Source organism: Astyanax mexicanus, chromosome 3, assembly GCF_023375975.1.
Source record: "Astyanax mexicanus isolate ESR-SI-001 chromosome 3, AstMex3_surface, whole genome shotgun sequence".
Classification (NCBI taxonomy): domain Eukaryota; kingdom Metazoa; phylum Chordata; class Actinopteri; order Characiformes; family Acestrorhamphidae; genus Astyanax; species Astyanax mexicanus.
In genome coordinates, this window is record NC_064410.1 from 50,468,209 (window position 1) to 50,493,570 (window position 25,362).

At 37.4% G+C, this 25,362-nt stretch overlaps 2 protein-coding genes across 7 annotated transcripts in view; one reads left to right on the forward strand and one right to left on the reverse strand.

Annotated features, from left to right (window-relative positions):
* The window catches only part of rad21b (RAD21 cohesin complex component b), a 634,821-nt gene that overhangs the window by 160,169 nt on the left and 449,290 nt on the right, over positions 1–25,362 (reverse strand). The gene's annotated exons all lie outside the window — the stretch shown is intronic.
* yrk (Yes-related kinase) overlaps positions 1–25,362 on the forward strand; it is a 41,492-nt gene that overhangs the window by 12,034 nt on the left and 4,096 nt on the right. For 2 of the 6 annotated variants that reach the window (XM_007245684.4, XM_049475938.1), the window contains exons 2-10: positions 10,146–10,182; positions 12,232–12,519; positions 13,831–13,933; positions 14,074–14,172; positions 16,433–16,536; positions 16,680–16,829; positions 20,987–21,151; positions 24,377–24,556; positions 25,101–25,177. In XM_007245684.4, the coding sequence (XP_007245746.2) occupies positions 12,279–12,519; positions 13,831–13,933; positions 14,074–14,172; positions 16,433–16,536; positions 16,680–16,829; positions 20,987–21,151; positions 24,377–24,556; positions 25,101–25,177 (1,119 nt within the window). In that variant the 5' untranslated portion in view covers positions 10,146–10,182; positions 12,232–12,278. Of the gene's footprint in view, positions 1–10,145; positions 10,183–12,226; positions 12,520–13,830; positions 13,934–14,073; positions 14,173–16,432; positions 16,537–16,679; positions 16,830–20,986; positions 21,152–22,333; positions 22,490–24,376; positions 24,557–25,100; positions 25,178–25,362 lie in introns of all 6 variants that reach the window. The other 4 variants (XM_049475940.1, XM_022683291.2, XM_049475937.1 and 1 more) reach the window with 4 other exon arrangements.

Here is a 25,362-nt window from a genome sequence, read left to right on the forward strand (position 1 = left end):
TAGACCGATGCAGATATCCAATATTACACATTATCAGCAACATTTATAAATTACAGAGAGACTACACACCCCAGTTTAAATTTAGAAACAAATTTTACAGTTTTGTATCTTGTGTTTTAGCTTTTTCCTCTATGCAAATAATAAAATAAAAAGGCGTCTTCTCAGAAATATGTTTTCACATTTTTTTGTTTTTACATTTATTTAACTAACTGGTTAACAGGCTAAATTAAAAAATATATATATTTTGAAACTAATAAAAAGAAATAACAATGAGCTTAAATCAATGGATTTTAAAGTAGAGTGGTGGCCCGTTGAAGTAGTGAAGAGAGCGATGCTTTGTTCTTGTCTGATATACAGTAAATACATTAGCAAATAATTGTTGGAAATATCTAGGCAATAACTATATATATATATATATATATATATATATATAAAACTTCATTGTGCATCTTTTAGTCTTTGCTGAGCAGAATTTCAATGCCGATTAATACACAATAAACTGTGCAGCTGCAGTGTGCGCGTGCACGTGTGTGCGTGTGTGTGTTTATGTGCCAGCATTGCAGAATGACTGCTCACTTCCCAGCATCCTATCATTCCAGCTCCACTCACACAAGACTTCCTGTTAGGAGGAGGGAACTTCCTGTCCCAAAGGGTGAGAGAGAGAGAATGGAGGGGGAGAGGCGAGGGGTCCGGAGTGGGCAGGAAAAGTGTGAGAAAAAGAAGCAGATAAAGAGATGAGAGATGAGAGAGTGTAGAGAAGCAGGTAAAATCAAGTTTTAAGGTTTAGTTGTGTTTATTTCAGTAAGAATTGAGTTTGGAATGATGTGTTGGACACTGTTCCCGCAGCCTGGTGTTGCTGCAGTGTTTGTGTGCATGCATGTCCGGTTTTCACTGACAGGAAGGGAACAAGAGGAAAAGCATAGCAAGCCAGTGAGGAGTGTTGTAAGGATGCTGGACGCTGAAAAGACAAATCATTGTGCCAAAAATGCAAGAATGTAGAGTTAGATGTAAACATCTATTCTCATAATGGCTCATACACTGCACAGCTACGTGCATGTGAATATGTGTGTGTGTGTGTGTCTGTCCCTGTTCCACAAGGGAGGCCTCTTATCTACTGAAGTTTGCAGGGGAAAGGGTGTGACTGTGAAGTTTGTTGCTCTGTGCGAGTGTGTGTAAATGTGTTTATGTGTGAGAAAAAAAAGATAATCAGTAGTACAAATACTCTTAAGTCTGAATGACAATTAATTTTGACTTTAATTTTAGGAGGAATTTATGTGAATGTCACCAACTCACCAACACAAACAGCATTTAAAATGGAAATTACACAGATCTTCTACAATATTGGTGAAGATGTCTCTCTGGAAAGAAAAACATGGTTACAGGTACAGGTTAGAATAGTAAAATATAATTTAAAGGCATTTGCACAATACTTTGATTATTGTATTACACATAATCATAGTTAAAATGCATCAGTAACAACAGGTCCCTAAAAACTATAAAACTATCCAAGTGATCTTTCACATTTGCTACAATTATTTAGTTCTAAATGTGTGCATTCCATCCAATTAATCAGGACTGATTGTGCTCTCTGTAATGAAATCTGTAGTTGGTCAGTGTTCTTAAACACTGATTATATACATGATATGCTCAGGTACATATTGTACATTTATGGTAACAGAAAAAAATTATCTCATCAAAAATGACTCCCCACTCCGTCCCTCAATCACTAAAATCTCAATCACTGGAATCCTTTTCCCACCTGAAAAGGTTGTACTGTTTGCTGTTTATGACTTTTCAGTATTGTATTCCTGTACATTAGTGTGATCTGTTTAGGTTGTAAGTATTACAGCAATAAATAGGAATTGTGTTAAAAATGTGCAAAAACAGTTGAATAAACTTATTTTTGTAATACATATATAAATCACTACATCCAACATATACATTGTTTACATTCATAAAGCTTTCATTTTTAATTAAACTCTGCAGTCTAATACAAATATTAAGGCATTTTTCTACATGATATTGTAATGCCATCCTTGGTAAAACAATCTCCACAGTTGGCACATTCTTCTGATCTTGTGGAAACATCGGTCTGCCACCATCTGCCACCAGCCGATTTTCAATTCTGTAAAAAACAAATGTTGTACTGTTATGCAAAAACGTTGTGTCCACAAAATGCCAACTCTGCAGGAAAAGACCTTTGTGACTTTGAGTGAGCATAATTGACTATGGGTCCATTCATCACAAAAATCACACACATTTTATTTAAAAAAAATGTGAGAAACAAAAAATAGTGAAAGGTTTTGGACAGCTGCAATATTTTATGGCATATTTTAATAGTTTTTCATTCTTATCTGCATCAATGCAGAAACATACAGAAATACAGTGGCATGAGTCACCTGTTTTCCTCTCCTGATTAGTTTCATGCTGTCTGTCCTGAGTTGAGCTCAGATTTAGTTGTAACCTTTATCCCAGGCTCTTTTTGTTATTTTGCCATTAATAAAACAGGGCATGTTTAAGGACTGGTGTATGTATCTCAGGAGGTGGGTCTTAAATTGCTGCACTGTTGTAGTGTACACTTTAGTATGTACATGTTGCGTGTATGTTTAGTAGTATGCAGTTTGAGATGCGACCATTGTCTTAGTCATCTTCCTTTTCTTCTTCCTTGACCACTTCCTCCCTTCTACACTCTTCCTCTGGTCTTTGGCTGATATGTGGTTTCCCCATTTCCCCAAATATGCCAAAGAGTCTTGCATTGCAGTTTCCTCATTGTTCGGGATCTGTTTATGAACAGTAAGCTTGGAGTGCTCAATCCAAGCAGCCATGTGTTATTTTACTTTTTTTATTTATTTATTTATTTATTTATTTATTTTTTTAGTACTTGTACTCATACATTTGGGGACCTTGTGTGCCTCTCAACCCACACTCTGTTAGGTTTTTGTGAGACATGGATGTAAACTATGGATGCACAGATGCCATTTTTCCCTTCTGAGACCAGATTTTCAAGTATCTGTCGATACAAAGTACCGATACTTATACTTACTCTAATTTAACTGCCTATTAGCTGCCTGTTTTATAGGTTATATTTATAAAAAGGGAATATTCTCTGTCCCAAATAAGCTTAAATAGGCTTGAAAGAAAAGCATTCACTGGTTATGAAACTGCAAATTTGAACATTTATAAACATATCAGTTTATAAATAAAAAGAAAGTGTGTGTAAGATGGGGAGAAAGAGCTGAGCCAGTTTAGGCTAACTTATTAATCATAAGATTATATATAGGTTATACAATCTGAGCAAAAATAGCCAATGACTACAGAACATACAGATACAGGAGAGTTGTCACTGAGTAACTATGCTAATTTCTTTCTTTATGGAGAATGTGTTTAAAAACTGTAACAGTGAGAGTCACGTCGGCAGACGAGACACTAAACTCTTGGGTTAGAGGCTCTTGAACAGCGAGTGTTTTCTGGAGAAGCCCCCCTGATTCACCCGTATTGTTGCCAGCAGCAGTAAACAGTGGGGCAGCCATCTGTGTGAGTTAGCAATGAGTAGGCCAGTTGTAACTTGGTTCTAAATGTTCAAGTAGTGAGCAAAAACCTGAGTATCGATAAGGCCTGGTCAGCCAGCACAACAAATTCAGCCAGTTTATCTGTTTTTGCTTTTAATTTTACATTTGTCTGTCTGTGAATTCACGTTCTGAAGACAGCTGCGGTCCCACCTTAGCCTGGATGAAGTTGCTGTGTTTTTGGTTTTTCTCTAAATGCTTGTGTTGCAGTTTCTTCTGATCGTTCCTCCTCTTGAAATACTGGTGTTACATGCATTTTCGCTACTGCTCGCTTAAGTGTGCAATAATCCCAAACTGTGGACATGCTCCTGGCTTCAGCCAGGCATTTTCTAGAAGTGCACATGCGTGTCAGTAACTGCTTTGCTGTATTTAAACCTCCTTCAGTTTTGTTCCCCATTTAGATATTTTTTAGATAGATACATAAGAATTATAGCACTTTTTATCTGAGAATCTCCAACCACAGCTTTAAAATACCTCAACAAAAATAGTGCATCATTTTTGTTCACTAGTTCCTCACCAGCACAAATCTCATCACTGTCCCACAGCCTCATAACGCAGAAGAGCAGAGAGGATAGGGTTTATTTTTGATGGCAACATCTCCGCTAGAGTTTGCAATAACCTGTGTGCTAATCTGTGCTAACCAAAGTTTACCGAAGAAACCAGCTGGTTCTGCAGGTCTTTTTAGCTAATGGTGTGGAGGACACAAAGATCACAGTCTATTGTCAACATGCTTTTGGCCATAATATTAATACCACCAGCCTAAGATTGAGTGACCCCCTTTTGGTTTGCCACAACTGACCAATCTGACCAGTCATTGCATGGATGCTACAAGACCTCTGAAGTCATCATGTGGTACTTGGCACCAAGTCCAATATTAGCAGCAGATCCTTCAGATCTTCAATTTGTGAGATGGGATCTACATGGATCACATCAATGACCCTTAGATGCCTGTGACTCTTAAATTGGTTCATTCATTGTCCTTTTTTTGGGCCACTTTTCTAGGTACTACCCACTATTACTGGGAACACCCACAGCAGGGGTCGGTAAGAGGCAGCCCGCCGGCCAGATGTGGTCCATAAGCATGAAACATCTGGCCCGTGAGGTTGTTTGAAATATAATGATTGATAATGAAAAAAATATATATTTTAAATGGTTCTCTGGCGAGCTTTTTGTTTACATTTCTTCCCTGTCTCTCTGTTGTGCTCGGCGTGACTTTAGTTTCTGCCCGTTTTGGGGCGCCCTATCTCCTTATAAGGGCATTTTTTTTCCAGCCTTGTATTGGACCGGGACCCTGACGACACAAGTTTGTTCCTGCGTGAAGAGCAGTGTGTTTATTTATTTCTTTTTTCCTTTTTTCCTTACCTGCTTTGAGATAAACTGTTCTGCAATTGGGTTCAACAACCCTCTGGGCTGGAGAGCTACTAGTCTGTAGCACTTCATCCCATTTTTTTTGTAGCCCACCACGTAATGGCTGGAAAAATATCTGGCCCGCAGCCAAACTTAATTGCCGACCCACTGTCAGCCCAATGTTGAGATGCTCTGACCCATTCATACAATTTGGTCTTTATTAGGTTCAAAGCCTGCTTTTAACACGTCACCTTCATCTGAATGTTCACTGCGAGCCTGTTTGCTATATCCACCCCTTATCAGGTGTCACTGTAGATGAAGATGTTATTCTTTCATTGCACATATCTGTGGTGCTAATGGTGTGGCTGATTTATGAACACTTAAAAAAAAGTGCTAATAAAACAGATACTCTAGAGGTTTGGGTGTGTATACAGGTTTTAATTTTGCTCTGCTGATTTTTAGGAACTAAATTCTGCATCCTTAATTTAGCATAAGCCTCAATTGACTCAGCTTTCACGGCCAGTGAGAGAATAGATGTGTGTTCACAGTGCTTTTTGGTTCCCGTTCTGAAAGTATGGTGAGTATTCTTGTTTATCACATGGTGATTTTTAGAAAAGGGGGGGGGGGGGTTAGCATGAAGTTGGTCATTATCATTTAAAGGAACAGGCTCTTCAACTGCCGCTGTGAATGGGGCTGTTGTAGACAGCTTGAGAATGGTGCTGTTTACTCATTAAGAGCCCAGGGAAGTTTGTGAATCAGTGGGAAAAAAACTTAAAAACGGTTTACTTAATAGTCCTGTGTATGTAGCTATGCTTGTTTGAACAGTAAATTGTCCCATTCATAATTGAGATAAATTGTATTATTGTTATTTTACAACCATTTAATGCCATTAAATATAAATATAATATAGTACAATAATAACAGCTATTCTTAAGACAATTCAGACATTAAAATATCCTAAATGTATTTAAAACAATTAATAGAATAAAAGTACTTACAAATAAAGAACTCGTTCACATTAATAATGTGCAATATTGAGGTCTTTTCCCTTGGATACATCAAGGACAATTTCAAGAAAAGTAAAGCAATTAGATGCTGAATGTTTAATAAACTGTTAAATACATAATTCATAGTGTTAGTTACATTTATTTTAGATTTGTTTTGGCCATTACATTTTCGTATCAGAGGCTGAACCTCAGACACACCCAAAAGTAAATTTGGTATGATGTAAGCAACCTGTCGCCTGCTTTGTGGGAATGTAGTTATACGCTTGGCCTTTATTCCTGTTTCAAACATACATATTCATTTTTGCCATATATTATAAAACTAAAATGCACAGTACACTGTCTAATCTCATTGCTAGGATATGCCATATTATATTGTACTAAATAAAGGGTTAGTAGATTATTTTTTAACTAAATATCTGAAACTGATATATTTATATTAATTAAATCTTTAATATTTATAATTAAATATACTTATTTTAGTTTGCAATTTTTTTTCTTTTTGCCTGCCTTTTTTGCTTGAATTCAACACTCTTCATATAGGAAAAGTACAGCTTTGAATAAAAATTACCACTTAAAAATGATAAGCTTCTTTGATTTTACCAAGTTAAAAAACTTTGGAATGTAATCAAGAGGAAGATGGATGATCACAGCCATCAAACCAAGCTGAACTATTTGAATTTTTGCATCAGGAGTGTGAAAGTGTGAAAGACTGGTGGAGGAGAACATGCCAAAATGCATGAAAACTATGATTAAAAACCAGGGTTATTCCACCAAATATTGATTTCTGAACTCGACTGAAAACTTTATGAATATGAACTTGTTTTCTTTGCATTATTCGAATATTATTGTTATTTCAGCATTTCTCATTTTCTGCACATAAATGCTGTAAATGACAAATTGACAATAATTTTATTTGAAATTTGGGAAAAATGTTGTTTGTAGTTTATACAATACAACAACAATGTTCATTTTACTCAAACATAAACATAACAATCATAAAGAAATATAAAATCAAAGAAACTGATTCAGAAACTGAAGAGGTCTCTTCATTTTTGTATAAATATACACAGCACTTACTAACACACCCGCACCATGCCAGTGTCTCTGCAATGCTGAGAATAATCCACTACTCGAACAATAATAGCTGCTCTGTGTTAGTCCTGTGGGGTCTGGACCATTAAACCACAAGGTAAAAGAAATAATAATATAATATAGATTATAATAATAATATAGATAATAATAAGATAATAATAATAGATAATATATTAATAGATAGATCTGTGCTTGTATATGATCAGTGGAGCTGATAAATTGCACAGTAAGTTTAAAAACAAGTAGGTGGTCATAATATTATGCTTAATCGATGTATATTCACGTTCATATGTTAAAGCCCTTTTTCTTTGTTGGCTTTAGTCATAGGCCACTGGTTTACACTGTCTGAGGTCTACACGTCAGTGACAGTGCTCACAGCAAACATGATCTCAATGCTTTATTAATTTGATCATAAAGCTGGTATCATACTGTAGTTATTTGTGGTCTGCCATCAACTGTGACTTCCTCCCAGAGACCCACGAAAGGCCAGCTGCTGTGAAGACAAGCGGAAATAGCTTCACACACATCACCTAGTACGTTTAGTATATAGGCCCAGCAGTAATAATTACTAACTCTTTAGTAGTAGACCAACATGTAATGTATGTGAAAACCCAGAAATAAGCCTCAGAAAGTGCCTCTGAATTCATATTATGACACCACAGGAGAGGCTGCTCTCTTTGTGAGCAGGCAGGTTCTGTAGGTATTTATTGTTCAATAAGCTTCTTTCTGACAACAGTTTCTATTGTCAACATCTGTAGGTTCCTCTTCTTTATGTTCGTTCCGTAACTTTAGAAAGAATGTAAAATTAACAACAGCTGTTTCTGTTTTCAGTTCATCCTCCACCTCAGCAAACCAGTTAAAGAAATTAGTTACACTACAAATGCATTTTTTGTTGTATTGTTAAATTTATTCGTTTTTTAGATTTATGAGATTTTTATTAAATTATATTAGAACCCGTTTTTAAAAATTAAAACTTTTACTGGTGTTTTGTTTATCATATTTTGACATCACACAAGATTCAAGTGTTACTGGTTGCACAGGAACTTAATTTTTGATTGTATCATTGAGCAGGTTTTTCTCAGAAACTTCTCTGCTATTACAGTTACACTTTCTGACATTCAATTTTACAGAATTTCCAGCTCCATTTTAAAATAAGACTCCTTTATAAAGGGTTTATAAATATGTTATAAAGGAGTTTATTAATGGTTATCAATTAGGTTGTAAAGACTTTACCATAACTAACCATTAAAAAGCAGTTACAACACATAAATAGAAAGGACAGCAGCGGCCTGTCATTTGACAAGTAGTAATTCCACATTAATTTATACTGTCAGAACTCAGATCTTTCTCATCGTACATTGTCTTTTCCATCAGTTAGCATTAATAATAACCTAATAAAAAATGAATGCACTACTTTGTAAGCTATATCATTTATGAAGCAATTAATAAACTGTTTATAACACTCTTTATAATTGTAATACACTAATGTTCTGTTTTTAACAGCTTTTAGATGACAATTTACAAAACAACATAAATAAATGAAAATTAGCAACAAATTCTGTAAATTTACACAGAATTAGTTTGGTTATGCTGATTTTTTTTTTTTACAAACTTTAATATCCATCTTTTTGTAAATTATAGTTAAAAAGTGAAATTGTATAAATGTACAGAGAACCTACATGTAGAGAAAGCAAATACTATCATTTTGACAGATTATTAATGTTTTTGCAACATGTTTGACCATTAATTTAAACTTGGGCTTTTAAATGTAACATTGCTACTCTGTTTTTAACAGGATATGTTAAATATGCAGTATGAAAACTTTTGTTACAAATGTGTTAATCAGAAGTAGCAGTATATTTATACTCTTATCACATTTAGGTAGGTCACCATCCCTTTTATGCTGTATTGCTGACCTTTCAGTTAAACTGTGTGGTTTACTTGCCCTTTAGAGCGCAGTCTCTGCACACAGCTCTAGAAATACCAAAGGATCAAAATAAAATCGCAGATTAAAGGGGAAAAAAAAGAAAATTATTGAATTAATAGAATATTAAGAGAAATGTATGATTGTGTTGATTGTATGATTCAGCATTTAGAACATTTTGCTTAATTAATTTAATGTTTTGCTATGAAATTGTGTTTATTTTTAAAATATAAGATCTACATAATTATTCAGATGCAATTACAATATTTCATAGGCAGTCAATCAGATCATCACAGAAATGTTCCAAAATGTAGTATAAAGCCTACTCTGGATAGTAGAGACAGTTTATCACACAAAAGCAAGACAGCGTTCTTTTTCATCTCACTGGTTTTGAAAGATAGAATAGAGTAGATGGTGTCCCTAAACTTTCATAGTTTATGTTGAATATGAAGCATATTTTCAGGACTGGCACGTTTAGTTATATGCCTAGCAGTCTTAAAGCCTTGCTGCTGTCTTGTAGTTTTTGTAATAATATTTAATGTTCTTTATTATAGTTTACTTATTATATTGATAATGTTAAATCAATTTAAACCGTACAGCTGTAAGAACTAGGTTAGGTGTGTTCTGATGTAAGTGTCTCACATCTCAGAGGCTGTTCAGACGTTTCTCACACTCTGTGGTCAGACAGCGTGGTGATGGTGCATCGCGTTCTGAGCTGAAATATATTTAAACACAAGAAGCAGCTACTTCTCTGTCATTTCTTGCCTGTGCCTAAAATGTCCATGCTCTGGTTTGTATAGTGGTGTGTGTGTGTGTGTTTGTGTGTTTAGGTGTGTGTTTGTGTGTGTGTATAGTACAGTATGAGAGGTGTGGGCTGTTTGCAGCTGAACTGTGTCCTCTCTCTGCAGGAAATGGGGGAGGTTTTAGAAGGTCGGACAGGAAACACGGGCAGCACTGACATCCTGCTGCTCCACTGATGGTCAGTCTGATAGAGAGGCTGAACTGAGCTTTAGAGCTGCGTACATGCTAAAGGGGAATGTCATGCTAGACAGAAAGAACTTCCCTTTTCTCTGAGGGGGAGCAAAAGAGGAAGCCACAAAAGCATGAAGTGTAAAGTCACTAACTTCATACATATCTTTCACTTTCTCTCTCTCTCTCTCTCTCTCTCTCTCTCTCTCTCTCTCGCTCTCTTTGTGTCTCTTTTGTTAGGGAGATGGTGTGGATGGACAGATGATCTGAGTGTTTGGTAAGAAACTCTTTATATATTTCAGTGTAATCATTAATGATGACAAAAATCTTGATACCTGAAGTTACACAGATCCAACAAAAGCACCAACAAGCACCAGCAAACACCAACACACCAATAAATATCAACAAACACCAAAAAGAAACACACAAAAGAAAAACCCAACAAAAATAAATCTCAAGAGACGCAAACAAAATTGACGCATACCAACACACACTAACCAGTAAACATCAATGCACTCCAGCAAACATCTACAAAACTCAACAGATACCAGTGATCACCAACAAAGACCAAAATACACCAACAAAAAACAATACATAATCAAAACATAATCAAACGCCATGCCAACACACACCCTAATACACCAGCATACCAATAAAGCACCAGCAAAAATCTGCAAAAACAAGCACACAAAAAGCACTAACAAACACTAACACACTGCAGCCAACATCAGCAGACACTAATAAACATCAACACCCTCCAATAAGCACCGACAAATCCTGCTGCATACCACTGTACACCAACACACATCAGTAAACACCATCACACCAACAAACCCCAGCGCACACACACCTTGAAACACCTACAAAACCCAACAAACACCGACAGACACCAACAAACCCCAGCGCACACACACCTTGAAACACCTACAAAACCCAACAAACACCAAAAGACACCAACAAACCTCAGCACACACACACCTTGAAACACCTACAAAACCCAACAAACACCGACAGACACCAACAAACCCCAGCGCACACACACCTTGAAACACCTACAAAACCCAACAAACACCAAAAGACACCAACAAACCTCAGCGCACACACACCTTGAAACACCTACAAAACCCAACAGACAGCAGCAAAGCTCACCAAACACCAATGCACACACACTTAGAAACATCTACAAAACCCAACAAACACCAACACACACCAGCGAACATCAAAACATACCAACAAACACCAACAAACACAACAAAACCCAAAGCATACCATTGAACACAGTTTTTACAGCAGTAAAAAGGGGAGGAACTGAATTAGGGAGAATGTTTATAGGCCAAAGTGCACCACTTGTGCACCATGTGTTAAAAGGCCTCTCCTTTCTAGAATGTTCTCTCTCTGTATTCACACTAGGTCATGTGGTTGTTCAGTTCTTTTTCTGAACATCATAAAGCTGTGAATATTCTTGTTTGCTGTGCTTGGCTGTGTCAGGTTATGAGTGTGTCCTGGAACTAGGATTATTATGAATGAGAAAACCATTTTAGAATAGTGTGAATCTGTAACATCAGTGGTTGAGTTTCAAGTTTTTTTTTAGTCTTGGAACTTTAAGATGATTTATTTTGCTGCGCCACTGTTTTATCAGTCTTAGCATATTGTTCCACAGGGTTCTGTTGTAGGGCCTATGAAACTGTTGTTATATAATTATAGTACTGTTGTTTTGAGAGAAAATAACTGGTGTGTGTACATACAGGGTTTAAAGGGTTAAGCATGTTTATGGCTGACATATATTTTTATACATTCATATTTACATTCATATTTAAGTGATCAGGCATTACAAATCAGGCAGCAAAAAAGAGCTCATCTGGTGTACCACTTTGGCATGCATTGCATATTAATATTGGTACATGTACCACAGCTTGAGAACCATTGTACTACACTCTTCTAACAATTATACTTATAGGTGTTGCACATAAATCAAATCAAAAATTATTGTCTGTTATTGTATGGTTTACTCTGATCTTTATGATGAATAAATGATAAAGGATAAAGCCACTCCCAGACGCTTTTGTAATATAGGAACATCACAGTCACAATCAGCACTGTGTAATTAGCTTTTTCCGGAGTTTCAGTTCAGACTCTGCTGCTGTTTTAAATGCACGATGTTGAGGCCACTTTGCTAATTCATGTTTTGCAACATCATTAACACCATCGATGGGAAAGTCCACATAACCGAACTGTGTTGCTGAAACTTCCAGGGCTGTAATCTGTGTAATCTGCATTGCGCTCATGTTCATTTCTCACTAACTTCCCCTCCCTGTTTTTACTGAAGCTCTGTTTGCAGGGTGATGAGCTGTGCCCTCTGAGACCGGCATTATTATGGGCTGTGCTTGCTGTAAGCTGAGGAAGACCTCCAAACCCTCTGCAGTGTCAATCGCTAACTCTTGTGGAGCAGAGGACCGAGTTCAGGTGGACAACCGTTACATCCCAGACCCAGTCCCCAACTCGGGGGCGGGGCTTATTCCTAATTACAATGACTTCCCCAACACTGGCCCAGGGGCATTTTCTTCATCCAGCTTCCCCTCCAACGTCAGTCAGCCACGCTCTACAGCCATCACAGGTTTGTGTGTGTGTGTATATGTGTGTTATATGGCGTTAGATCACATATCTGACCACAATCAGACATGGAGAACTTCTGAGCTGAAGAGTTTAGTTCCCACACAGTTAAAACTAACACAATTAGGGCCTTGCGTAAGATTCTACAAATGGAACATTGGTCAGTAGGGAAAATTCACACCTCAGTGTGAACCCCACGGTTCGGTATGTTTTCAGTACATTTTCGGTAAGGTTGGTGGAAAAAATAAAGAGGCTGGGCCTTCTGTATAGCCTTACCTTTATTAACTTCATAATAGCAATGGAACTTCATTATAATCATGTTTTGTTTGTTGGGATGGAATGTTGTAACGGGGCTCAAGCACTTTTATTAAATGCTTGAAACCAGGGTTCTCTCCTACTGTCATCATGAGAGCATCCATCTTTTGGATCTTGTTGGAAAAAACAACCAATGAGCCTGATTGTGCTGCTTTATTAAGAACAAAAACAACAGCATTACATTTTAAGTAACTGATTAAACTACAAATATTTTTTTTCTAAACATAGAGAGAGAGAGAGAGGGCGCGAGAAAGAGAGAGAGAGAGGGCGAGAGCCTCCTATAGGCTGTAGCTGCATGTATTCTGCGTGTGTTTACGCAAACCAAACCATGACCCCTGTAAAGTTACGGTTTGCAAAGAATACATTTACCTTTACACCCCTATTGGTCAGTCTTACCAGGAAAACCACCTGCCTAATAATGTGATTCGTTGAGGCAGAGGTTCCTTTCAGTCCTGTAACTTGTAAGAATGGATCCTCTGTGCATCACAAAAGTGAGCTTTAGGATCCCAGGTCTCTGTCACTGGTTCACCAGTTGTCCTTCAGTAGCTCAGATATTTACACATGCCCATTTTCCCTGCTTCCAACACATAACCTTAAAAATAATCTTCAATTACTGCCTAATATAAATATACCACCCCCTTGGCAGGTGCCACTGTAACAAGATATCAGTATTACTTACATTACCTGGCTAATAAGTGTATGTAATCATGTATATTTTTCCATATAGCTCCTTTAAAAGCAGGTGTACAGAGTGTTTCACAAAGAGAGTGAACAAAGAAATGAGAAAATTAAATAAGATAAAAAATGGTTTTAAAAGCATAGCAGGCCTGAATTTGTTCGCAAATTTAAAGAACTTACATTTTTAAAGAAATAAACTCTGCAGACCAGATCATCTCTGGGACACTGGGCACTCTGGTACAGCAGGAAGTGTAAAAATGCAGACTAATCACATTCTGCTGCTGCAGCTAATCTAATCTATCTCTGTATGTATGTGTTACAGGAGGAGGTGTAACACTGTTTATAGCACTGTATGATTATGATGCCCGAACAGAAGATGATCTGACCTTTCAGAAGGGAGAGAAATTCCACATTATCAACAACACGTGAGTTAACTGCACACACCTATTAATTCCACACGTCAGACAGGGTAAAGGAAGTGCAGCTAAATGAACACAACCTACAGCTTAGCTAGATTACACTGCTGCAGTGTGGAGAACTGATACCTGCTCTTCTGTTTTCACAGCGAGGGAGACTGGTGGGAGGCTCGCTCTCTGGACACAGGGAAGTCTGGGTACATTCCCAGTAACTATGTGGCTCCTGTGGATTCCATACAGGCTGAGGAGTGAGTCTCACGCACACTCACGCATGGACGCATACACACACACACACACACACACACACACACACACACACACACACACACATACCAAGTTCCACATGCATAAGTTATGCAGCATTAAAAAGTATAATATACTAATTGTTAGTATGTGATTAAAGCAGCTATTAAACATCCAATGAGCTGCTTTTTGTATGCAAATCATACATTTACTAAACATCCAATGAGAGCTACCCAACATGCTTAATAGGCAGTTATTAATAGTTTAATTAGCTGCCTACTAATGTGCAATTCATACAGTCACATTTGTTGCTTAATATTATGCCGTTTGTGCAGTTATTATACATTTACTAAGCCAACTTTTAACATGCAATTCTAATATAAAGCAGTAAATAATTATATACTAAGATACTTTTTAATATGTAAATTGTGTATGTATAAAACATGTGATAAGCTATTTGTTAATTTGCAAGCTGTGTCGTTACTACACACGTAATAAACTATGTATTAATAATAAATCATAATAATGCAGTTATTAAACATGTCATAAGATACTGGTTGTTAGACAATTTAAGCAGTTAGTGAAAATCCAGAAAGCTTTTTATTAATATAACATGCAGATTTTGCAGTTATTAAACATTTAATAAGCAATTTGATAATTAAGTAGTAACTAATGTAATGCAGTAACTAATGTACTTCATGCAATTACAAAACATGTAATAAACTACTTGTTAATATGCAAATAATGCACTTACTAAACAAGTTATTTTTAATATGCAATATAAGCAGTCACTAAACATGTAATAATTTATTGGTTGTTATACAACTTATGCAGTTATTGAACATCCAAGCTGCTCATTAACAGGTAGATACTGCAGTTCTACATGTTTTAACTGTTTCTGAGCAGTCTGCAGTCTGTCTGACTGCGGGATCACACTGCGTTTGGCAGAGGAGGCAGAGGACTGTGAGGCTCACAGCATGTTTTGAACACTGCCTCTGTCTGGGCATCTCCCTGTTGCTAAGCAACAGCAGCATCATAGCTGTCAGTGAGCTGGTGAGCTCGCTTCCATCTGCAGCTCAGAAAGAAAGTGCTGCTACTGTTAATGAGCAAACTTGCTTCTCACTGCAAATGCAAAAAAAGCTGTTTTTCTTCATCAGAATGATTTCAGTCCACAATGGACTGCAGGCATCTATCCTTTCTCTATTACCGCTGTCCAAAACACTCATCATGTGTTTGAGTTGATACTTCACTACCTTTTTTTTTTTAAATGTGGTGTGCCCTGGGGTGTTTGGCACATAACATATCCATGCAGGATACATAAAAACCGAGGTGTGCAAAAACCACATCTTTAAAAAAGGTACTTCAGTGTGTACAGTGTTTCCCCCCTTCACTCCTGATCGTTTATAACGCATTCAGCCTTCAGAATTTCTGAGGATCCTCTTAGAAAAGCACATAATTATGTCATTTATCACAATGGTGACAAATTATCATCATACTGTCAATTACTGACCTGTATTTTACTAGACTTTGTTAAATTCTATTTACATACACTATATATATATATATATACAAAAGTATTGGGACACCTGCTCATTTAGTGTATTTCTGAAATTAAGCATAATAATAAGGATCATGGCGCCCGCCAGGGTGGGACGTGTGTGCTTGCTCTGCTTTAGTTTGCCGTTTTTTCTTCTTTTTTGGATTTTTTACGCTCTCTTAGCAGTACACAAATGCCGTGCACTCCTAGTATATGAAAGACAAACAAAAAAGTTAGTTTATTTGTTTCTTTATTGTATGTTTTCTACTTTTATCTTTATGCTGGATACTTGGCGAGGAGCACAGAAAGAATTTCATTGTACGAGGAAACTTGTTTCTTACTGTGCACATGACAATAAACTCTTTGAATCTTGAAAAGAATCCTGCTGCTTTTGTTCAAGTTTGTAAACAGTTTATCTAATTTAATGAGTCCTATTCTATTGGTAGTACTTCTCTATAGGGATAAGACAAGATATGTGTGTGAACATTTGCATGTATTTGTCAGCTATAGGTGCAGTTTAAAGTAGCTGAGTACTTTTTTCTTTAAAATTGTCCACAAACATTTGAACACCCAGTGTGTTTTGCTCCAAATTTCAATCTTGTTAGATTGACTTCTTTTGAAAGATTATTCATTGTTTCTTTTGCAGAGTTATTATTTTGGAAATACAAGTTTTTTGCATGCCAGTGTTATTCAGCAGGTGCTCAGTTGTGTTGATGTTTTTTTTGCAGGTGGTATTTTGGTAAGATGGGTCGTAAAGATGCAGAGAGGCAGCTCCTGGGCCAGAATAACCCCAGAGGGACGTTCTTAATAAGAGAGAGTGAGACGACTAAAGGTAAAGCAATACTCTCTCTTCCATCATTTGCTTCACTCTGTCAAAGTTCCTGCCAAACTGATAACTATTATTAAACCATATCTTCACACCATCTCTTCCTCCCTGCTGTTTTCTTTCCCTCTCTTTTGGACCTTCTCCCCCAGGGGCATACTCTCTATCCATCAGAGACTGGGATGATGCAAAGGGCGATCATGTCAAGCACTATAAGATCAGGAAGCTTGATAACGGTGGATATTACATCACCACGCGGAGTCAGTTTGAAACTGTTCAGCAGCTTGTGGTGCATTACTCAGGTCAGACAACACATCTTACTCACTCACTCATACCTAAACATGCATCAATGTTTAATATTATTTATCTTGTTGTGGATTGTTTAACCCTTGTTTTCCACTGTAAAAAATGATCCAGGATGAGATGTTCATTCCTGATTTCTTCATCTAAAACTTAATCACCTTACTTAAACTCTAAACCAAGTAAGGTACAAATGCTTATTTTACATGGCACTAAAATTATATTGCATGTTTGGAAAGAAAAATGTGCCTGAAACCCTTCCCCCTCTCAGTTTATACATTTCCATCCAACCCTTCCATGTCCCATGATGAAGTTTCCACACCTCACCACCACCCTGTCTCCTTCCTTTAGCTCAGTTCTAGGTCCTAGGCCTAGCTCCAGTTATGAAGGAGATTCCTTCTTAAAGCAAAAGTCACCTAAACTTAAGCCAGAGTGCTGAAAGTTTATACCTTCTCCTCTAGTATCATAATCTTATCATCTGTGTCACGCAAAAAAACTAATATCTCTGAAACAGTAGCTTTAGAGATACAAGGTTTAAGCTGACATCCACAATATGCTGAGAGAATTATCCAAGCTCCCAAAATAATGAACATTCAGTCTAAAATCAAGCTTATTATTTTATGACTAATGCAAAATAATTCAGTAAGCCTTTAATCCCTTTAAATCCTAGCTATAATATACCATTAGTCTTACTGTTCTTTTACTACATGCATGCAAACAAGCTGACTTATTCTTAGAGTGTAGAAGTGTGTAGTAAATGTTAGGTCCTGTGTTTGTTAAGGAGGTTAAAGGTCTGTCAGAGGACTACTTGCAATAAAACTAAACTACACTATACAATCTAACTGCACTTATCGATGATTAATTAATTAAACATAATATAAATACTACAGACATTTAGAATCACACAAAGCTTAACTTTATTTAAGGAAGCAGATCTTAAAGTCTTAAAGTTATGAGACAGGATCTAGTGTTTTGCCATGTTACATTTGTCATGTCACATGACAGCTAAAGAACTCTGCACTGACCTGCAGGGTATGTGTGTGGGGCCTCCTGCATTAAATATGAATGAGTCGCATGTTCACGTGGACTGTTTTAGTCAGAAGCCATTCACAAGCATTACCACACACTGCACTGTCCACTATGGGTGGTAATGCCTTATATGACATAAGGCTCAATCCTACACCCTCCGCAAGCCGTGTTGCGATGCTCTTTGCTACCTTACACCCTTTCAACAGACTATTTTTGTGCCTTGTGCCTGCACCGTCAAAATAGTGATGGAGTTTAGTAATAAATCTACACTTATGGGCACTTATAGACAACAGTCAGTCGTCCATTCCTATAGGTGCGCCACGCCCAGAATAAAAAATTAAATAACATTGCTGTTCCATTAAATGAGCTTCTGGTATACACTACCGTTCAAACGTTTGGGGTCACATTGAAACGTCCTTATTTTTGAAGGAAAGCACTGTACTTTTCAATGAAGATAACTTTAAACTAGTCCTAACTTTAAACAAATACACTCTGTACATTGCTAATGTGGTAAATGACTATTCTAGCTGCAAATGTCTGGTTTTGGTGCAATATCTACATAGGTGTATAGAGGCCTATTTCCAGCAACTATCACTCCAGTGTTCTAATGGTACAATGTGTTTGCTCATTGGCTCAGAAGGCTAATTGATGATTAGAAAACCCTTGTGCCATCATGTTCACACACCTGAAAACAGTCTAGCTCATTACAGAAGCTACAAAACTGACCTTCCTTTGAGCAGATTGAGTTTCTGGAGCATCACATTTGTGGGGTCAATTAAACGCTCAAACTGGCCAGAAAAAGAGAACTTTCATCTGAAACTCGACAGTCTATTCTTGTTCTTAGAAATGAAGGCTATTCCATGCGAGAAATTGCTAATAAATTGAAGATTTCCTACAACGGTGTGTACTACTCCCTTCAGAGGACAGCACAAACAGGCTCTAACCAGAGTAGAAAAAGAAGTGGGAGGCCGCGTTGCACAACTAAGCAAGAAGATAAGTACATTAGAGTCTCTAGTTTCAGAAACAGACGCCTCACAGGTCCCCAACTGGCATCTTCATTAAATAGTACCCGCAAAACACCAGTGTCAACATCTACAGTGAAGAGGCGGCTGCAGGATTTTGGGCTTCAGGGCAGAGTGGCAAAGAAAAAGCTATATCTGAGACTGGCTAATAAAAGAAAAAGATTAAGATGGGCAAAAGAACACAGACATTGGACAGAGGAAGACTGGAAAAAAGTGTTGTGGACGGATGAATCCAAGTTTGAGGTGTTTGGATCACAAAGAAGAACGTTTGTGAGACAAAGAAAAAATGAAAAGATGCTGGAAGAATGCCTGACGCCATCTGTTAAGCATGGTGGAGGTAATGTGATGGTCTGGGGTTGCTTTGGTGCTGGTAAGGTGGGAGATTTGTACAGGGTAAAAGGGATTCTGAATAAGGAAGGCTATCACTCCATTTTGCAACGCCATGCCATACCCAGTGGACAGCGCCTGATCAGAGCCAATTTCGTCCTACAACAGGACAATGACCCTAAACACACCTCCAAATTGTGCAAGAACTATTTACAGCACAAGCAGGCAGCTGGTATTCTATTGGTAATGGAGTGGCCAGCGCAGTCACCAGATCTGAACCCCATTGAGCTGTTGTGGGAGCAGCTTGACCGTATGGTACGCCAGAAGTGCCCATCCAACCAATCCAACTTGTGGGAGCTGCTTCTAGAAGCGTGGGGTGCAATTTCCAATTAGCTTACCTCAAAAAATTAACAGCTAGAATGCCAAAGGTGTGCAATGCTGTAATTGCTGCAAATGGAGGATTCTTCGATGAAAGCAAAGTTTGATGTAAAAACAATGTTATTTCAAATACAAATCATTATTTCTAACCTTGTCAATGTCTTGACTTTATTTTCTATTCATTTCACAACGTATGGTGGTGAATAAGTGTGACTTTTCATGGAAAACACAAAATTGTTTGAGTGACCCCAAACTTTTGAACGGTAGTGTACCGTCACAGCATGAACCTCTGCTGAGACGCACAGAGCACTGTGCTGTTAAGATACGAAAGCGCCAAAGTCAGAGCTCCCCTGCCTCTTAAAAGAAATAACAAGTGACACACTGACTGACACACTGGTTTAATTGACTGGTGCACTATAGATTGCTAAAATAGGGCTCATATTCTGAGTACACATGTGACACTGTGGATCGAGGACACAGGTGGATGAAGTGTTCAACCTCACTTACAAGATTACACCTCACAACTTATACAGGTGTGGGTGTTCCCAAGCCATCCTCTGAGATAACAAATTATGATCAATTTACAGTTCATCCCTTTATCTCATGACTTTTTACGTCAGTCTTACATATCCAGACTTACAGTTTATCTAGTCTAGTAGTTTAATAGTTGTTAGTGAGTAAGGTAGTTTTTGGATAATAAGCCATACGGTTTTAGAGCAGAAGAAGAAATTTAAGGTGATTTTAAATGGCGTTCTGACCTAAAGTACCTTTTGTTAACAGTGATGACTCCGAGTTTTTTAGTTCAGTTAAGTTTAGCCTTTTGTCAATCTTCTTCTTTCCTTCCTCATTTATGTAAGAGCAAAGTTAATTTCCACTGCTTTATGGAATCTCTGTGTTCTTGTCCATGTTTGTGTCTGAATGTGATTTCTCTGTGCCATGTGTAGTCTGACTGCTGTAGTCTGACTGCTGTTCATTTTTGCCAAGTGTTTACCGTCATACCTCGGCGTATTCAGGCACATACAAGCGCACACAGACATTCACACCACCCACACCCTTGTGACAGTGTGAGGCGGCCATTTCGACACAAGTGTGAAGCCACAGTTGCAGCAAAGCTCTATCGCCCCCTGCTGAGAGTACACACACAGCATGTCTTTATTGGTGTTTGTGTGAACCTGTGTGTGTGTGTAAGTGTGCATTTGCTTTTTTGTAACTGTGTTACAGAAGCAGCCTGCTGATTTCAGAAGCAGTCTGCAGATTGTAACATGCTTCAATCTTGTATTCTTCTCTGTTTGTGTGTTGCTCTGCTCCCCATTCTGTGTGTGTGTGTGTGTGTCTATGTGTATGTGTGAGCTTTTGTCCTCCCCTGTCTCCCTCTGTTTCTTCCTGTTGTTTCTCTGACTCAGATCGTGCAGCAGGGCTATGCTGTCGTTTGATTGGTAGCTGTAGGCGGGGTATGCCTAAGTTAGCTGACCTATCGGTGAAGACTAAGGATGTTTGGGAGATTCCGAGGGAGTCACTGCAGCTCATTAAGAAACTGGGCAACGGGCAGTTTGGTGAAGTGTGGATGGGTAGGAGCCACACTGCAGTCTGGCACGATGAGGAGGAGAACCGCAGTGCACACAGCTTTAGCATCCAAACTTAATCAGACCTTAATTCATGTAGAACTGTTCCATTAGAGGTTCTGAAAACAATTTAGAAATAATCTGGAACACTTTATTTAAAGGTTGACTACATTAGGGCTTTATAAGCATAGAATAATTTATTTATAAAGCAGTAGTTGAATATTTATGCAAACACATCATTGGACATTTTGCAAAATACAGCACCTTTGATGATGTATCAATATAACATGAATTTTGGCTTTTTTAATTTATATCCTCTTCTAATCCTAATCTGTTAAATCTTGGTTTTAGTCAGCAGACTTTTTCAGCTTTTTGAATGAATTAGATGGAATGTAATGTATAATGCTGTTATAAATCATTATTTCCATACGATGTGAAGTTTATAAGACAAAAGCCTAATAATAAATAACACATATCTGTTCTATGAAGGATTTCAAATCCCTTAAACTGAAGTGATAACACATTTCCCATTCATAATATCTTCATTAAGCAGAATACATTGCATATATTATCTATGAAGTTTAAATATATTTACTACTTATTATTTTATATCAATATAATAAAATGTCTTATTTCATGTTGTGAGTTCTGTATCAGCTTTTCAGAAATGTTTTTTAAGTATTACTTTAAAAATACATTTAATGCTTATGAATGTGTTATAAAGCCCCTATGTAGGTTCCCTTCAAATAAAAAAGTGATACCAAATAATCCATACTAAATTATATCTGCTCATTAGAACAGTTCTTTAGGGGTCCAAAAGTGGTGCAGTGTCTATGCTTTTTAGAGCATAGACAATGATTTCAGTTTAGCTGTTTCCTGGCAGGCCAAAGTTCTGCAAAAATCCGCATTCCTCCTTTTCTAAGCCTGTGAATTCAACCCACAATTAGATGAAGTGTGTTTAATGAGGCAGAACTCATCCTAAACTCTGCAGCGCTCTGGCCAGCAGGACTGGAGTCTCACACTCAGGGTTTGGAGGATCAGTATAAGGCTGTGCAGCTGCTGTTCTCTATCTCCAGTGCCTGTATTAGTGCATGCCACTTCAATTCATTCTTCTTCCATCTCCATCCTCCTCCCTTCCTCCCTCCCTCCCTCCCTCTTTCTCTCCATCTCTCTTACTACATCCCTTAGGTACTCACGATGGTTTATGTTACTTCTTAACCAAGGCGTGTCCCAATTCCACACCCCAGACGCTGGGTTTGGGACGGGACGCCTGGGAGATCTCGCGGGACACACTGCAGCTCAAGAGGAAGTTGGGTCAGGGTTGCTTTGGGGACGTCTATATGGGTGAGCTGGTTATCCACAGTTACCCACTAGCCTCGGTGTCTGGAGCCGGTGTATGTCCACGCTGCCGTCAGTGCTGTGTCCTTTGTGTGGAGGAGGCTCAGTCTGAGCCGCCTGTTCGGCCTCATTTTGCTTATATGGCTTTTTTATATTTTTCTCACTATCTTGAGCACAGATTAGATAATGATGGATGTTGCAATGGAAGATGAATTTTGTGCTTTAAATGTGGGAAAGTTATCAACATTCTTTTTCTACACAGCTTCCCACTGTGACAGAAATGAAACACTAAGGTATGAATGTTGGAAAATATAAAATAGCATAGAAAAGCTGGGGTTTAACATGCCACCAATGTAATGCAATAATATTCTATTTCTATATGTTAGCACTGTTTTAAAAAAAATAATTAATTTAAAGCAAAATATTTGATCCCAAGTATTGTGGGAGCATTTCTATTATTCTATTAATCAGTGGACAAGTGGAAAAATATCACGGTACCTACAAGGTTTTGTTAGCTCCTGTTATGCATTCTATCATAGGAACCAATTATATATTTTTTCGCAACAATTTTTTTACATTGTGATTTAAATACATATTTATATGTTAGAGTTTAATTTTATATTTAATTTAAGAACGACCTCTCGCACTAGCCAATGTTGTATAAAATTATTTAAATTTTTTGTATACTTTCGAAATTTGAAAATGTATTTTTTTTTATTTGTAAAATATATATTTTTGTGACTGTTGTCTAAGGATTTGTTTTTTACATTCTATCAGTACCACATTCTAAATTATTACTGTCTTATCAGTAATATATTCACAGATTGTAATAAATCTACTGATAAATATTGGTATATATTATTATAATAATTATTATTACTTTATTTCTATAGCACATGTAAAAGACAACGAATGCCGACCGCAGTGCTGTAAAATAAGATCAAGTAACACGTACCTAATTTAAAATAACACAAAAAACCCAACATAAAGAGAAATGGAAATTACAGTAAAAACAGTAGAAATATAAACAACCCTATGAAAGATCTTGATAAAAAGAACCGCAGCTATTTTCAGAATTCTGTATTTGGTCGTAGCATCTTTATGTTTCAGCGCTTTTGATACTGCTATCGCATATTCTCTTTCCCTCATACTAACCATGCTCTGTCCTTTATACTGACTGTCCCTCTAACCATCCTCTTCTTCATATAACCTGTTCATTATTTTTAAAGCAAATATACAAACTTTTTGTTAAAAAAACACTGAACAGTTTCACAGTGTTTCTTTTTTCAAAATACAGTACACACTTGTAAGATACAGACTGAAATCCTCACATAGGCTTCTACCAGGGAAGAGAACCATAAGTAATCTTGTACAAAGAATGTTTAATGATAAGACATTCCCAGGAGACTGATTTCAGAAGAGATAGTGAATAAGGATGTGACCAATACCTTTGTCCATATAATATCATTTATAGTATATAGTATATTGAAAATATATTAATAAATAAGTAATAATTACAAAATTACAAATTTACAAAAGTAAAACAGCAAATAAATACAAAATGTCCAAAACATACATTACCTCACAAAACATGCAGGTGAAAATATTTAGATTTAACCCCTGTCTATAAAGCCTATAATGTAAATATTGTAAGTACATATTTTACTGCATTGGTAAATTAAGTTTCTTAAAGCATTTTTACTTTCTTATTTCATGTCCATTAGAAGTCTATGTGAAGTAACAGAAAAAGTCAATTGAAACACTGTGAAATGTGTCTTTTAAAAACTTTTTTTAAGAAAAACTGGACTTGCTCTTTACCATCAGTGCAAGTACTCGCTAACATGGGCCTGTCTGTGTCAGACTGTATCATCACGGTTGTGTGTGTGTGAGTAGGAATGTGGAATGGAACCACTAAAGTAGCAGTGAAGACCTTGAAGCCTGGCACGATGTCCCCAGAGGCCTTCCTGGACGAGGCCCAGATTATGAAGAGACTCCGTCATGATAAGCTTGTACAGCTTTACGCTGTGGTGTCAGAGGAACCCATTTACATCATTACAGAGTTCATGAGTCAAGGTAAACACACACACACACACACATACTTACACACACTTTAAAGCTATGATTTGCAGGACTCTGAGTGGTCCAGCGGACTAAGGCGCTGCCACTATGATCAGGAGATCACCGGTTCAAGTCCTGTTCATGTAGCTTTCCATCAGCTACCAGAGCCCTGAAAGAGCACAATTGCCTTGTTCTCTCTGGGTGGGTAGATGGCGCTCTTTCCCCACATCTTTTTTTAAAGAGTGATGTCGCTCAGCACAAGGCATCTGTGAGCTGAGGTATCTGAACCTAGTTGCTGCGCTTTCCTCCGAGTGTGCTGTGATGCTACCCAGCAATGCTGCATCAGCAGCAGTTTAAAAAGAGGCGGTGGCTGACTTCACATGAGGAGGCATGTGCTAGTCTTCACCCTCCTTGTGTAGGGGCATTACTGGGTATAGGGGGAGTCCTAATGTGTGGGTTGGGTAATTGGCTGTGTTAATTGGGGAGACATTGGGATACAAAAAAAAGTTATAATTTGCACAACAGCAGTATCTGATCACATTTTTTATTTGTGCTTCAGGAAGCTTGTTGGATTTCCTCAAAGATGGAGAAGGTAGAAGTCTGAAGCTTCCTCAGCTTGTGGACATGGCTGCACAGGTTAAACTGATTACATCATTCATTCTACACCTGTAACAATAACAATAAATAAGTGTAAAAATAATGATCCTGGATATGTATATGTGTAGAAGTACCATAGAATTATGGTTATGCCAATAGAATTAGACTCTCTGAAGCAGAAAAACGTAAACCTACAGGCATCATGTGTAATAGAATGATGGTGT